The following is a 15,314-nucleotide window of genomic DNA, read 5'->3' on the forward strand; positions in this document are numbered from 1 at the left end:
CGTGGCCGCGCCGCCCGGTCCGTCCCGTGTCCCAGCGCTCGGGTTCCCTGTGTCCCTTGAGTGGTTCGCCTGGTCCTGCCGCCCCCGCCGGCCCCACCATGGGCCTGGAGCTCTACCTGGACCTGCTGTCGCAGCCCTGCCGCGCCGTCTACATCTTCGCCAAGAAGAACGGCATCCCCTTCGAGCTGCGCACCGTGGAGCTGCTCAAAGGTGGGCCCGGGCAGGGTTTGGGGAACCGAGAGATCGGGAGGTCAAACATCGCTTAGCGGGACCCCTGCCGACACCTGGCCGTTCCTGGGACCATCACTGAAAAGGTGAGCCACCAGGAAGATCCGAGATTTGGGAATCTCCCAAACTCTGCCAATCCCCTGAACAGACGGTAAGGCTCAGCCGAGGCTGAATAAAGGGACAGGGGCTGGGGGGCTGAGGGACATGAGGAAAGGAGGAGAGACCTGGCCAACAGAAAAAGGCGCACCTGGGCATAGGGATAGAGACCTCAGAAAAGAGATGGGGCAGGAAGATAGAGCTTAAAGGGGCCGAGCACAGAGATGGGGTCAGAGTCCAGCCCCAAACTGCTGAATTCTGCCACAGCAGGCACTGCCCCAGGGCTCTGACTGTCCAGCCCTGCTTTCTGCACATGCCCAGTCTGCACGGGAGCCCCCTCTGTCTCCTTCTCTTCTCCTGCTTTGCCTTCGGTTGCCATGTTCTCTGGCTCTCTTACTCCTGCTGGAATGGGGCACCCCCCTAGTGTGCTGGGAGCAGGAGGGGGACTGCAGGGGTTGGTGAGCCCTGCATCCTAAGCGAGAGGGTTTGTTTCTTTGGCAGGGCCCCCAAGGACACAGCTGGCAGGCCAAGGCCTGGCACTTGGGGGGTAATAGCGAGGCAGAAGGCATGTATTGCCAGGGAGCAAGTAGGGTGACTCTGCTGGGCTCCCCCGCCAGTCGGCCCTCGCCGACCCTTGTGCCTTTGCCCTGTCCTCTGCCTGAATCATCATCTCCTCCCAGCCTCCTCTGTGGACTGCCCCCTTGTCCTGCCTAGAGGTTACCTCTGCAGAGGCTGGGGCAGGGGTGAGGGAAGGGGACAAGGGGCTGTCCCATCCAGGCTGTCGAATGGAGGGCTGCAGTTGGAGGTGTGTTTCACCAGGAGAGGAGGGAGGGTGTCGCTGGTGAAGGAAGAGTCTGAAGGGAGGGACAAGGGAGGGTAGCAGGTGTGATTGAGGCGAGAGGGTTAAGGCTTCTTTGTGGCTTTGAGGAGCTTCCATCTAATCCTGGGGTAATGGGGAGCCACTGAAGGCTGTTGCACAGGGTAGCGATCAGACTTAAGCATCCTTCACCAGCTTCTCTCTGGCTGCATCTGCAGGAGCAGAAACCTCTCAGACAAACTCAAGGAGAGGCCAGGGTTCCAGGGGACACTGGGCTGCAACCTTCAGGAGGTGTGGGTGGGACAAGAACGTGACTGTTTCATCTCCAGCAGAGCCTAGAGGCAGGGCCAGCTCTTTGTCCCCAGTGCCCAGGGCAGGGTGAGCAAGGAGACACAGAGAAGCCAGTAGAACTTGCTTGCAAATAAATAGATACCAGAGGAAGGCCACTTCTTCGTGTTTAGTGACTCTGCCTTAGAGTTCACAGGGAAAGCGGCTCTGTAGGAAGTCAGAGCTCCACTCAGGTGGCCAGCCACCCTGCCCCTGCTTTCTGCACATGCCCACATGTCCCCGGCTTGGGACACCTTGAATGGGAGCTCATGAAGCTGCTGATGGTGTAAAGGTGGTAGGTAGGGAGCATGTGAAGGTCCGGCTGGAGCACCACACCCTGTGTCTTGGGCTCTGTTGCAGAGTGGTGGGCTGTGGGGGGAGGTTATGTCCGTGGGGACTTGGCAAGGGATGTCGAGGTCTACTTTGCACCATCCAGCAGCGCAGCCTCCTGCTCCTCCCACTGAGGCCTCCGCCAGCCTTTGCCGTGCAGGAGAGCAGCAAGGGCTGGAGAAGAGTCGCAAAAGTGGGGCCTGGGCGTTGCAGAGAATGGGCACAGGCCATGCAGGGTTCAGGGTTCCCCTCCCACTAGCCACCACGATGGGCTTTCTGCAGGTCAGCACTTCAGCGCCGACTTTGCCCAGCTGAACCCCCTGAAGAAGGTGCCTGTCCTGAAGGATGGGGACTTCACCTTGACCGAGAGGTAAGCGGGATTCCGGGGCTGCTCCCAGACCTTGCTGGAACCATCTTGTTCTAACTCTCTATTTTATAGACAACAAACCAAAGTCCTCAGAGGTGAAGGATCTTTTGCCCAACATCCCACAGAGTCACAGCTGGAACCCAGGCCCCTGATTGCCCATACTCCACTTCACAGGGATGGGTGGAAAAGCAAGCATCTACTTCTGTACAATCCTGTGGGTGTTGGTGGGAGTACCCCACAGCAGGGGGGCAGCACAGAGTGGGGGATGGCAGCTTTGCTCCCTGGGGGGCAGCCCTCTGGCCAAGCTTGCATCCAGATGGCCCACGAGCATCTGGGCTCCCCAGTGGCTCCAGCTCTGGGCTGCAGCTTCGCTGCGTGGGTGGGTGATGTTTTACATCCCAACAGGTCTCAAGAAGTGGGAACGTCTTTAGGGAAGGTTAGCCTTTTCCCAGTCCTGCCCCTTTTGTCACCTAAGTCACTCCTCCCACAACAAGGAGACCCTGGAGCTGTAGAACTCATGTGTGGAATCTCAAGATGGGTATCCCCCCAAAAAGAATTCTTCTGGCATTCTGCCAGTGCCATTCGTCCTTCGTGCTGCCCACTACTGACCTGAGTCCTTGTGTTGCCCAGTGTGGAGCACCCTAGCGTACCTGCCAGGAGCGGTGTGCAGTCTCTGCATTTCTCTGTGTCTTGTCTCACCCTTGGGAAGTCTGTGGCTCCCAGGGCCCTGCAGCCTTCCTCAGAGGTGGCTTGAACAATTAGCTGGGAGCAAAAGGAGCCCAGGGTATCTTGCACAGAGAAGTGAGTTGTTAAGCTGGGGCATGGGTGCAGGATTCCTAATAAAGGAACACGGGCCAGTGGCAGATACAGAGGTTTTCTGCCCTTGCGGCTGGGATGCCCAGACCTTGAGGTACCCCAACTTCCTCAGAGCTGTCCTATGGACCCTAATGATGCATCCCTAGTACCCTTCCAGATCCATTCCTGACCCAACACCATGGCAGCCCTTATAACCCAGGGCGGCGGGAGATCGCCAGTGGCCTAGTCTGTTCTGCTGCCCCATGATCCTGCAGCACCCAGAATGCTCCAGGGAGAACGAAGGGATGACAAAGAACGAAGGGATGACAGGAAAGCCTTTTTGAGCAATCAGACCATCTGGGCTTGTCTTAATGCAAGACGATGAGAGTAGATGCAGGCTGGAAAGAAAGGAGCTTCTTTAAGGCTCAGCTTCAATGCCGTCTCCTCTGGGAAGCTCTCTCTGGCCCTCTGATCAGAAACCGTCTTTGAACACTTGGCAGGATGCTCTGCTGTTGGATTTTGCCTGGTGTAGGATGACCTTGGGTATTAGCCACAGAAATACTCTCAGCTCTGCCACCAAAGGCTGTGTGCCCTGGGCAAGTCCCTTCACTGTTCTAGGCCTGGCTTCCTCGTCTAGAAAATGAGGCAAAAACTTTGGCACATTGTCGGTAAGATTAAAGAAGGGACTCTGGGGCCAGCCCTGGTGGCCTGGTGTTTAAGTTTGGCACTCTCTGCTTTGGCAGCCCGGGTTCAGTTCCTGGGTGCAGACCTATGCCACCATCAGTCAGTAGCCATGATGTGGTGGTGGCTCATGTTACAAAAAAAGAGGAAGATTGGCAACAGATGTTAGCTCAGGGTGAATCTTCCTCAGCAAAAAAAAAAAAAAAAAAAGAAGAAAGAAAGAAAAAAAGAAGGGACTCTGTATAAAGCCCCTACGCAGTGCCCTTCCCCAACCCATCATGTCCTCCCCACCCCGACAGTGTGGCCATCCTGCTCTACCTGACCCGCAAGTATAAGACCCCTGACCACTGGTACCCTCAGGACCTGCAGGCCCGTGCCCGTGTGGATGAGTACCTGGCATGGCAACACACAGCTCTTCGAAGAAACTGCCTCCGGACCCTGTGGCATAAGGTGAGGTCCAGAGGGGGATTCAGTGAGGGTGTCGCCCCCAGAGGGGCTAAGGCACCATTGCATTCTTCTTTTCAGTTTGGATGGTTTCTGTTGACCTGGCTTTGATTTCACTGATTCTTCCTTCGGTTGTGCCCAGGTTACTGTTAAGACCACCCAAAACATTCTGTATTTGTGATATGTATTTTTTAGTTATAGAAATTCCTTTGTATTCTTTTTTAGGGCTTTCCACTTCTGTGCTGAAATTCACCATCTGTTCACCCATTTGGTCCATCTTTTCTTCTAAATTCTTTAAGATATTTATAATAGTCACTGAAAAGTCTTTGTCAGCTAACTTTAACACCTAGGTCCTCTGTGGGTCTGTTTCTATTGGTCCTTCTTTACCCTCTTGATTATGCATCACATTTTCCTCTTATTTTGCATGTCATAATTTATTATTGTGTGCCAGCCATTACGTATAAAAGAGAGGAAGTCCATAATAAGTACCCCTAGAAGGGGCTTGCACTTTCCTCCGTCAGGCAGCCACAGTGCGAGGTGAATTTCTTCAGCTAATCGGGAGGTGGCTGGGTTGTGGCTTTAGTTAGCTTCAGTTCATCTCTAGGTTCAGATATCTTGAGGGTGGGATCAGATCCCTTGCTTGCTCTTGCAGGGATCTGGAATCTAAGCACCGCTACGACCATGGCTGTGATCTCGGCCCCGCCCTCAGCCCCCACAGTGCTGCTTAGTTGGAACAGCCCTTTGCTGATGGCAGCCTTGCGCTCCTGCCTGCTTGGAGCCCAGGGATGAAAGCAGCTTACCTAGGAGGGGCTCGCATGCGCTCCTCTGGAATTTAGTTCATTTAGTCCAGTGCTGCATGAGAGAAGTATAAAGTGAGGCACATATGTAGTTTTAAATTTTCCAGTAGCCACATTTAAAAAGTATAGAAAAACAGGTGAAATGAATATATTTTACTTAATACAATATTCAAAATATTACCATTTTGGCCAATAAGCACGTGAAAAGATGCTCAACATCACTAATCATTAGGGAAATGCAAATTAAAACTACAATGAGAAACCACTTCACACCCATTAGAATGGCTATTATATAAGAAAAACAAAACAAAACAGGAAATGACGAGTGTTGGTGAGGGTGTGAAGAAATTGAACCCTTCTCCACTGTTGGTATGAATGTAAAATGGTGCAGCTGCTGTGAAAAATGGTATGGTGGGCCCTCAAAAAATTAAACATAGAATTACTAAATGATAGCAACCCACTTCTGTGTATAGACCCAAAGTCATTGAAAGCAGGCTCTTGAAGAAATATTTGTTCATGTTCCTAACGGCATTATTCACCACAGCCGAGAGGTGGAAACATCCCCAGTGCCCACTGACAGATGATGGATAAACAAACTGTGGTGGATACACACAATGGAATATTATTCAGCCGTAAAAAATGAATGAAATGCTGACACATGTTACAACATAGATGAACCTTGAAAAAACATTATGCTAAGTGAAGTAAGCCAGTGGCAAGGACAAATATTGTATGATTCCACTTATATGAGGTACCTAGAGTAGTCAAATTCATAGAGACAGAAAGTAGAATGGTGGCTGCCAGGAGCTGGGTGGAGGGGGAGAATGAGAAGTTGTTATTTACTGAGGACAGAGTTTCAATTTTGCCAGATGAACAGAGTTCTGGAGATGGTGGTGATGGTTGCACAGCAATGTGAATTACCTGATGCCATTGAACTGTACACTTAAAATAATAAATAATAAATTAATAATAAAGTTAATAAATGAGTGTGACCTCAATAAAATACTTAATTTAAAAAAATGGTTAAGGTGGTAAATTTTATGTTATGTGTTTTTAACCATAGTTAAACATTTAAAAATTATCATTTCAATATGTAATCAATAGAGAAATTATTAATGAAATAGTTTGCATTCTTTTTTTTGGTACTATGTCCTCAGAATCTGGTGTGTCTGCTACATGTGCAGCATGGCTCAGCTGGGACCAGCCACATTTCAAGAGCTCAGTAGCCTTGTGGCTAGCAACTGCCATATCAGACAGCACGGGTTTAGGCTTCGTTTTTCTCTTTTTTGTTCTTTTAATTTCCTTTCAAGAAAAATAAGATTATTTTCTTTCCAGTGTTATTGTTATGGTGGGGGCAGTGTTTTTTGGTGACTGTCGCTATCTGAATCAGAAGTGGAACACCTCGTATTTGAAAGTGTATGGCTAATTCTGGGTCATGGGCTTTATTTTCTGTCTCCTATCATTTCGTATATGAAAAAGAAATACTGGGGGCCGGCCCCATGGCCAATTAGTTAAGTTCACATGCTCTGCTTCAGCAGCCCAGGGTTCACGGGTTTGGATCCCAGGTGCAGATCTACACCACTCATCAAGCCATGCTGTGGCAGCGTCCCACATACAAAATAGAAGAAGATTGGCACAGATGTTAGCTCAGTGACAATCTTCCTCACCAAAAAAAAAGAAAGAAAGAGAGAAAAAGAAACGTTAGAGGACAAAAGGCAAAAGACCTCTTTGTTGCCCTCACTCCTTCCTGAGAGGCCACCCTCCCTCTGGGATCTGGTACATGTGCTTCCAGTTCATGATTTTATACATTATTACATTTATGTGTAGTCATTAGCAAAATCGAGCTTTGCTTTGAGTGTTTAAAATTTTATATAAATGCTCTCATACCATTCTGCAACTTGCATTTTTCCGTATTGCTATGGGTGGGTCTAATTTATTCATTTTTAACTACTCTATAGTATTTCATTATATGAATAAATCAGAATTTATTTATTACCCTATTATGTTTTTTATATTTAAAGAGAAACAAAAACACTTTTTAAGACACTAAGAACTTGGAAACCACCAAATCAGAATAGAAGGGAAAAGCAGACCAGTCTCTTGCAGGGGCGAGGCAGATAATCCATGAGAGAGGCCGACTAGGTGGTGTTCGGCTGACTGGGAGCCCACTGTCCCCCGCTGAAGGGGCAGCTCCTCCCAAGCATTGGCCTTAGATGCTGGGCAGGGATACCAGGTAGGAACGCTGGCCCCAAGTGGCCAGCGCCCTTTATGTTAAAAGGAAGCCAGAAATCCAGACTTTTTATGAAATGTCTCTATTTTTACCGGCCTCCAGGCAACAGTAGTGGGCTACTGCTGATCCTGTCCACCTTGCTGGATGGGGAGGAAACTGAAGCCTTAAGCCAGGGCTCGTGTATAATCCTAGTCCTGCTTACCTTGCCTGTATCCCAGGCTCCCCCAGGCAACTTCACCAAGCAAAGCACAAAGCCTCTGTCCCTTGCTTGCCGTCCACTGGGTCTCCTGGCAGCTCAGCCAAGCCTGAGGCTGTAGACAGTTTCCCCCCAAAATGCCCTCCTCCCGGAGGCTTGGACACCACTTTCCCTGGCTCCCTCCTTAGTCCCTGGTATCTCATTGGGTCAGAAGATGCTGTTGGTTCTACGCTTGGCTTAGACTTTTCTTGGCTGTGCTGTCTCCGGCAACTGACTGTCCTTCTCTGGGCCTCATTTTTCTATTTACAAGATGAGTCATGTACTATTATTCTTATATTATAGATGAAGTTGAGGTTCAGAGGATTGGAGTATTTTGCTGTAGGTCATTCAGTTTATAATTGACATGGTGGGGACCTTAAAAGCCCATTCTCCTAATTACTTACACTGTAAGAGGTACTGATTTTATATTCAGGGGAAAAGGGGTTATAAAATAGATACTTCCTAAGCCAGCTCCCCGCCCCCCCAAGTATGAAACTCATTGTTCAGCCTCTGTTTGAGTCATTCTGTCAGATGCCCCCAAGGCTTAGCCAATCAGAGATCATGGAAGCAGGAATATCTCTGGGAAAGGGGGTTGTTCGGGAATTTCCCTGCAGGCCTAGCCAGGCCATGGAAGAAAGGTGTAGGGAACCAGGAAGCAGCTCCAAGGAGGGGAGGGGGCTTACCTTCCTGTCCCTGAGGCAGGGCTGGCCCCAACCTCCCACTTTGCCTGCCCACCCACCAGTTGATGTTGCCTGTGTTCATGGGTGAGCCGGTAGCTCCTGAGATGCTGGCAGCCACACTGGCAGAGTTGGATGGAAGCCTGCAGCTGCTTGAAGACAAGTTCCTCCAGAACAAGGCCTTTTTCGCTGGGCCCCACATCTCCCTGGCTGACCTGGTAGCCATCACGGAGCTGATGCACGTGAGTGCTGTGGGCAGTGTGGGCCTGCTAGGCAGGGGGGCCCTGGGTGGTCGCTGAAGTCCTGCTCATGCGCCCCTACCTGGCCTGTGCTTATGTGTGGAAACCTCTTCTCACAAATCAAGCAGATGCTGCCATCCTTGGCCTCACCCATCCACCCCCATCCCTACCCCTTTCTCCATACAGGCCGTGGGTGCTGGCTGCCAAGTCTTCGAAGGCCGACCCAAGCTGGCTGCATGGCGCCAGCGCGTGGAGGCGGCAGTGGGGGCAGTCCTCTTCCAGGAGGCCCATGAGGTCATCCTGAAGGTTAAGGACTCTCCACCTGCAGACCCCACCATAAAGCAGAAGCTGATGCCTAGCATCCTGGCCCTGATCCAGTGAGCCGAGAAGCCTCGCCCCTGCACTGCCCTTGGCCGTTCACCAAGCACCTTCATTTCCAGTGTCCCTTGGAGAGATTTGCCCAAGTCCCACTGCACCCAGGCCGGGTCCCTACCCCACCTTATCTTCCACAGCTGCCTGAAAACCACGATGAGAACGGCATACCCAGACCTGTCTCCTTTAATCACTGCATTTCATTTTCAGTTTGGGAAATAAACCTGGGCTCAGCCTGAACCTCTGCTTCTAACTCGGATGTGTGGTTGATTTGACCTTCTTTCTCTCCTGGCCCTGGTCTTGGTCTCTATCCAAAAGACAACTCCCCTGGCCAAGCCCTGTGGGTCCACTTCCCCAGATGGTTGCCAAGAACAAAATTAACAATGCCCACTAGACTTCTAGTTCTTGGAGAAAGAGATTTATCAGACAGCTTGGGGGTCGGCAGGCATCCCTCATGTATTGGCTGTAGACACGGTGATTGATCAGTTGGCTGGGCCAGCCCCCAGGGACGTGGCCCTTTGCCACCAGGTACTGTGGATCCAGGTCCTGCATCTGTCCTGAGGAATTGCTCAGAAGGGAAAAATCTAGACAGCAACTCTCCTGGTCAGGACTCAGTCGTGCAGGGCCTTAAGTGCCATCCCAGGAGCTGTAAACCATAAGGAAGAATGGCACACTCAGATTTCGTTTTGGAATAATATTCTGGCTGCTGGGGTTGGACTGGAGGGTGGCCAGGGAGGAAGCAGGGAGCATGGATGATGCTGCAATCCCGCCAAAGGTATCTTGTCAAGGAGGGCAGGCCACTGAAGGGCGTGGAGAACATGGCCCTCCCAGCCTGGAGAGGGCTGCAGCACTAGACCAGTGAGGCAGTCCCCAGGCAAGCCCGGTGACATAGTAGTTAAGTTTGTGTGCTCTGCTTCAGCAGCCTGGGATTTGCAGCTTGGGATCCTGGGCACTGACCTGGCACGGCTTGTTAAGCCATGCTGTGGCTGTGGCGGCGTCCCACATAAAATAGAGGAAGATTGGCACAGATGTTAGCTCAGGGGGCAGGGTCTTCTTACCCAGGAGGCTCTCTTAGGGAATGGGGGTGTCATAGCTGATGCGGGCTCGGTGAGGCGAGGAATTGAAAAAAAGATTTCTTAGACTCTCAAGGTCTGGCAGTGGTGCTCTTTTATTTAGAGAATAGTATGGAATAGCATGGGGACAGCATCCATGGGCAGTAAGAGCTGCTGCATGGGTTGAGGGTAGAGCTAAATTTAAGGCATAGGTATGTGAATTATCTCTTTACAAGACAAAGGAAAGAACATGTAAAAAAAAGTCGTTAAAATGGTATCAGTGCAGGTGGGGTCTGATTATTGGGTGGTCCTATAACTTTAGATAAGAATCAGATCGGATTAAGTCAGGACGTCCCATGCTTCCCCATTAAGAGTTTCTAGAGATAAGGCCATCCCCCCTTCCTCCTGGTGCAGAGAGGGAGACACCCCCACAAATGGAGACTTCCTTCGCAAATGCAAATGTCTCTTATCAAAGGGCAAGCAAATTCCAACCTTCAGAGTTTCCTTCCTGTCTGCAGCTTTCAAAAATAACCAGCCCAAAATAATCCTCATCAATAGTCACAGGTTTCAGGAGCCCCAGGGCCAAAGTTGGAGGGACTTGGCCCTGTAAAGGAGGTGGGGGAGTTCCAGGCAGCCCTGCAAATTTTCAGATGGGCCCCACAGGGCTTCAGCTTCCTGGTAGGGATTAGTTGCAAGGTGATGAATAGGACCTTAGGGATTGGGAGGATGATTTATTCCTTCCTGGGCTGGGGGCCCAGCCTGTGCAGGGAGCACGGGTCCAGACACCCTCCCCAGCCTCGGGGCACCGGCCCAGGAGAGGCTGCTGCACCTCCTTTCTCCTCCCTTTGTGTTCTCGGGAACTCCGAAGGCCCACCTCTCCCACGCCCCTCCCTGGGAAGGGGAGGTGGCCTGGGACCTCTGCTGGAAGCCCAGCCCTTTTGATCTTAAATTCACTGAGGGTCTGTGCTGGAAGCACCCTTGGCGTCGTTTCCCATTGCCATTCCCCCTGTCCCATTCGACGAACGTAGACACTGAGGTCCAGGGAAGGGGTATGACCTGGCAGCGAGACTCGCCCCGCCCGGGGTCAGAGCCCAGGTCTCCCTGTGCGCTCCGCACCAGGGCAGAGACCAGCGGCCCTGACCCCTAGAGAGGGAAGGCGGGAGCGCAGAGGCGCCGCTGATTGGCCCAAAGTTTTCCGGAGCCGTCCAATGGGCGGGGAGGGCGTGGCCGGGCTCGCGCAGGAGGCTGCGCGCGGCTGTACCTGGGTGCCTGGCGATTCCTGCTGGTCGTTCTTGCTCAGCGTCCTGTTCCCCGCGGCTGCCGCCCGCCCGCGCCGCCGCCCCCGCCATGGGCCTGGAGCTCTACCTGGACCTGCTGTCCCAGCCCTGCCGCGCCGTCTACATCTTCGCCAAGAAGAATGGCATCCCCTTCGAGCTGCGCGCCGTGGAGCTGCTCAAAGGTGGGGCCGGGAGGGGGGGCGGGGGGGGGGCGAGGCGGGGCTCAGAGTGCTCAGAGTTCTCCCCACCTGCCTCACTGGTCTCTCCCGCAGGCCAGCAGCACAGCGATGCCTTTGTCCAGGTAAACCCCCTGAGGAAGGTGCCAGCCTTGAAGGATGGGGACTTCACCTTGGCTGAGAGGTAACGGGTCCTGGGCTGCTACTGGGCCTTGTGGGGCCAGTCAGCCACCTGCATGTCCGCTGTTGATGGCTTGGATTGTGGCTTGTGTGTCCTGAACACCTATGCCAGCCTCAGGATAGAGAGTGGGTTAAAGTGGACAGAGGAACCCAGGGCTGGGAGGGACCCCTGGCCTTGCTCCTGGCACATCCATGCTTTGAATTTGTTGGAGAGTGGTACTGGAGTTGCTCTCATCCTTCAGAACCATGCTGAGTACCTCTTCCTCATGGAAGCTTTCTCTGAGCACACCCCTCACCTTCTGAAACCCCACGACATTTTGTTTTTCACTTGGTCCCCTTGGTTCAGATGATAGGATGGCTCAGTGTAGAGCTGTGTGACCCTGGGCAGTCACCTAACCTCTCTGAGCCTCACATTCCTACTCTGCACCATGGAGATAGTAAAATGCTCCGCCCACTGGAGTTGGGGAAAGACATGTGAGGAGCGGGGGCCTGCCTCAACCAGAGTCCAGCCCCTGTGGAGTAGCTGAAAAGTGACTCTACCGTGTCCCTCAGTGTGGCCATCCTGCTGTATCTGAGCCGAAAGTACAAGGCCCCTGACCACTGGTACCCCCAGGACCTGCAGGCGGGCGCCCGCGTGGATGAGTACCTGGCGTGGCAGCACACAGCTCTGCGGAGTAGCTGTAGCCGGGCCGTGTGGCAGAAGGTGAGCTGCAACCCCACGTGTAGCTCATGAGGGGTGGGGACTCTTTCCAGGATGCTCAAGGGATGGTGCTTTCTGTTTAAAAAGTGCCGTTCAGACCTGAGACCTTAGAACACCAAATTCCAGAGTGACAGAGACTCCCTGGCCTAACCAACTTCAGCTTGTTTCTCAGAGGGGAAACTGAGGCACAGAGCCAAGGAGTGACTCTCCCAATGTGCCTTGATTCTGAGCTTCTGGAAACTAATCCTATGCCTTTTTGCACACTCCTGGCTGCCAGGGAATACTGCCTTTTGGGGGAGAAAACAATCAAATGCTCGCTTTGCTACACATATACTTTCCAGATGGAGAGGTGAAGTTACGCGAAAAAACTCAAACTAGGAAGAAATGGGGAGACATTTCAATAAATGTTGGTCTTATTTCTGGGTATGCAAGGATTTCTAAGCCTGAGAACAGTGGCAGACTTAAAGAAGGAGTAATTGATTTTACACAAACAATGACATTTTGTGTAAGGAAAAAAGGATTAAACTTCAGGCAAGCAAAAAACTGGGGAAGATCTTGGCAAAGATATGTTAGAAAGAAGTAACGTTTTTAATATTTAAGATGCTCTTAGAAACCCATCAGACAAAGACACGGGAGAAAAGTGGGCAAAGGAAACCAGCAGAGAGTTAACTGAAGGACAGAGAGAAATGGTCAATAAATGGATGAAAACACATTTAACCTCAGTAAAAATCAAGTAGATACACATTAAAACAGCATGCACGTACCATTTTTACTTATCAAATGTGCAGATGTTTTTGCAATGTGTGCTCTGAGTTATTATTTGTAGAGTGTTTACATAGTGCCTGGCATGAAGTGGGTGCCTTGTGTGTGAGGGAGCGTGATGTGGGCATGCTCATGCCCTGCTGCAGGGAGGGTACCACTATTCTGAAGGGCCATTTGGCAAAAGGTAGTTTCCATAACCTTAACAGTGTCTTCCTTGAGCCTCTAGGGCCTGAGAGAGGAGCTCCCTCCAGCTGGTGGGGGCAGGAGCCTGATGCATTTGAGGGTAGGATGGAGAGAAGTCGAGTAGAGTGAGTGTAGACCTTTGCCACTCAAAGGGTGGTGCATGGACCAGGAGCATCAGCATCATCTAGGAGCTTGTTGGAAATGCAGAGTCTCAGGCCCCACCTGGGCATACTGATTAGGAATGTGCACTTTAACCAGATCCCAGAGGGATTCACATGCGGAGTAGGAGGTTGGGGGTGGGGAGAGGATGGCTGCTGCGCTGGTGAGGGCCTTGTGTTGAGGCCTTTGTTGTGAGGGCAGTGGGGAGCCATGGAAGGCTTTATGCAGGGAGAAGATGTAGGCAGACTGGGATTGCAGAAGGATCCCCTTGGCTGTCCTGTGTGAGGACCCAGGGAGAGGTCGAGGCTGTCCCTTTTGGAGTAGGAGATGAGGCCTGGGCTGATGGTGGCCGTGGGTAGAAAGGGATGGGCAGGAGCATAGAGAAATCTGAAGGACTGGTGATAGATTGGATGAAAGCAGGAACCAGGCTGGGTTTTGTGCAGACCCTGAGCCTTCTGTCTGCTTGCCCACCCACCAGTTGTTGGGCCCTGTGTTACTGGGTGTACAAGTGCCCCCCGAAACGTTGGCGTCTACTCTGGCCGAGCTGGACAGGAACCTGCAGTTGCTTGAGGACAAGTTCCTGAAGGACCAGGCCTTCCTCACCGGGCCCCACATCTCAGTGGCTGACTTGGTGGCCATCACAGAGCTGATGCATGTGAGTGCCCAGGGGTAGAGTGGGCCAATGTGCAGTGGGGTGTCCTAGGAGGGAGCCAAAGTACCAGCTCTTGTTGCCCTTTCTGCTCTGGAACCCTGGGTGAGTCACTTCCCCCTCTGAGCCTGAGCATCCTTATCTGTGAAAGGAGGCTTCAAAATCCTGCAGGGATATTGAGGAGCTTCCCACTGTCTCCTGGGAGAGAACCCACAGCCTATCACACAGGTGGCAGAAGAGGGAAAACACCCCACGGGAATCCCTAAACCAGGTCAGGCTGCCTTGTACTTGACCGGGCTCAGCCCCTCCACCTGGCTCCCTCTCCCCGTAGCCCGTCAGCGCCGGCTGCCAAGTCTTTAAGAGCCGACCCAAGCTGGCAGTGTGGCGCCAGCGTGTGGAGGCCGCGGTGGGGGAGGACCTCTTCCAGGAGGCCCACGCAGCCCTCATGAAGGCCAAGGACCTGCCTCCACTGGACCTGGCCATGAGGGAGAAGCTGAAGGCTGCGGTGCAGGTTTTGTTGCAGTGAGTAGGGAGCCAGGCCTACAGAGCCACTGACGACAAGGGAGACTCTGTCGTCAGAATAAAGAGATGCCTCTCCTTGGCTGTGAGCAAGCATAGTCTCTGGTCCACAGTTCCCTCCATGCATCAGGCCTGCATTCCTTCTTTTCTCTGTCTCCTCACTCCACTCTTACCCCTTCCAGTTCAATTTCCATGTGACCTCTGCAGAGAGCTTTAATAAACACATATTTGACCCCGTGCCTTCTCTGTTTTAAATTTTCCATGGTGACTCATTGCCCTGAGACTAAAGTACAGGTTATTAAACTTTGCATTCAAAGCCTTGCTCCCGCCGCTCGAGGCTGCCCGCTTCAGGTTGCACACAGTACTCCTTGCCTTGGCTCAGGCTGTTTCCACTGCTTATAGAGCCCTTCCTCACCTTATTTGCATGGTGCCTCCCAAGGTCTTTTGGCATTTGTCACCATGTTGCTTCTCCAGGGAGACTTCCCTGACCTCCCCAGCCCCAGGCCGAGTCAGGCGACCCTTCTGGGCTCCTCAGCCCCAGCGCTTTCCTGCTCAGGCCTGGCAGGGAGCTGGTTCCATGCCTCCTGGGCTGAGCACAGGTGGGGGTTGGCCCGGTGAAGAGATGTCTGAATCAGGCCTCAGTGTCCTAGGTGTCTCTCTCCCTCTGGATGACGCTTTCTCCCACAGCTGGGGTGCCGGGCTGGTGCAGGAACCTCCTTGCAGGATGGGAAGTCCCAGGTTAGTTCTTGGCCCTCCGGGAGCTGCTGACAGGCCTTGATCTCCCATACCTACTCATAATCCCCATCACTGTCTTCTCCGTGCCCCACTGTGGGTCCCACCCTTGCCACCTGTCCCTGTCATTTCCCCTCAGGACTGTCACAAACTACCTGCCTTGTGTTCCAGATCCTCTGACACCCGAGTCATCTAATAAACTGCTAATGGACAGGGTCATGAACAGACAGAGCCTCTCACCCGCCAGCCTGCCTTTCTGTGGGGGGTCCTTTAATGTGTGTGCTTGTGTA

General features: G+C 52.4%; 2 protein-coding genes across 2 annotated transcripts; both read left to right on the plus strand.

Annotated features, from left to right (window-relative positions):
* Positions 1 to 8,888, plus strand: LOC124226815 (glutathione S-transferase theta-1). Its single transcript, XM_046640550.1, has 5 exons — positions 1 to 210; positions 2,081 to 2,168; positions 3,941 to 4,091; positions 8,090 to 8,266; positions 8,450 to 8,888. Exons 1-5 carry the CDS (start codon positions 99 to 101, stop codon positions 8,642 to 8,644), a joined length of 723 nt encoding a protein of 240 aa, XP_046496506.1. The 5' UTR covers positions 1 to 98; the 3' UTR covers positions 8,645 to 8,888.
* Positions 8,889 to 10,921: 2,033 nt separating this feature from the next.
* LOC124226814 (glutathione S-transferase theta-3-like) lies at positions 10,922 to 14,531 on the plus strand. The gene is made up of 5 exons (XM_046640549.1): positions 10,922 to 11,146; positions 11,237 to 11,324; positions 11,873 to 12,023; positions 13,603 to 13,779; positions 14,105 to 14,531. The coding sequence occupies exons 1-5, from the start codon at positions 11,035 to 11,037 to the stop codon at positions 14,297 to 14,299; spliced, it is 723 nt and encodes a 240-aa protein (XP_046496505.1). The 5' UTR covers positions 10,922 to 11,034; the 3' UTR covers positions 14,300 to 14,531.
* The last annotated feature ends 783 nt before the right edge of the window (positions 14,532 to 15,314 follow it).

This window comes from Equus quagga, chromosome 15 (assembly GCF_021613505.1).
Source record: "Equus quagga isolate Etosha38 chromosome 15, UCLA_HA_Equagga_1.0, whole genome shotgun sequence".
Classification (NCBI taxonomy): Eukaryota; Metazoa; Chordata; class Mammalia; order Perissodactyla; family Equidae; genus Equus; species Equus quagga.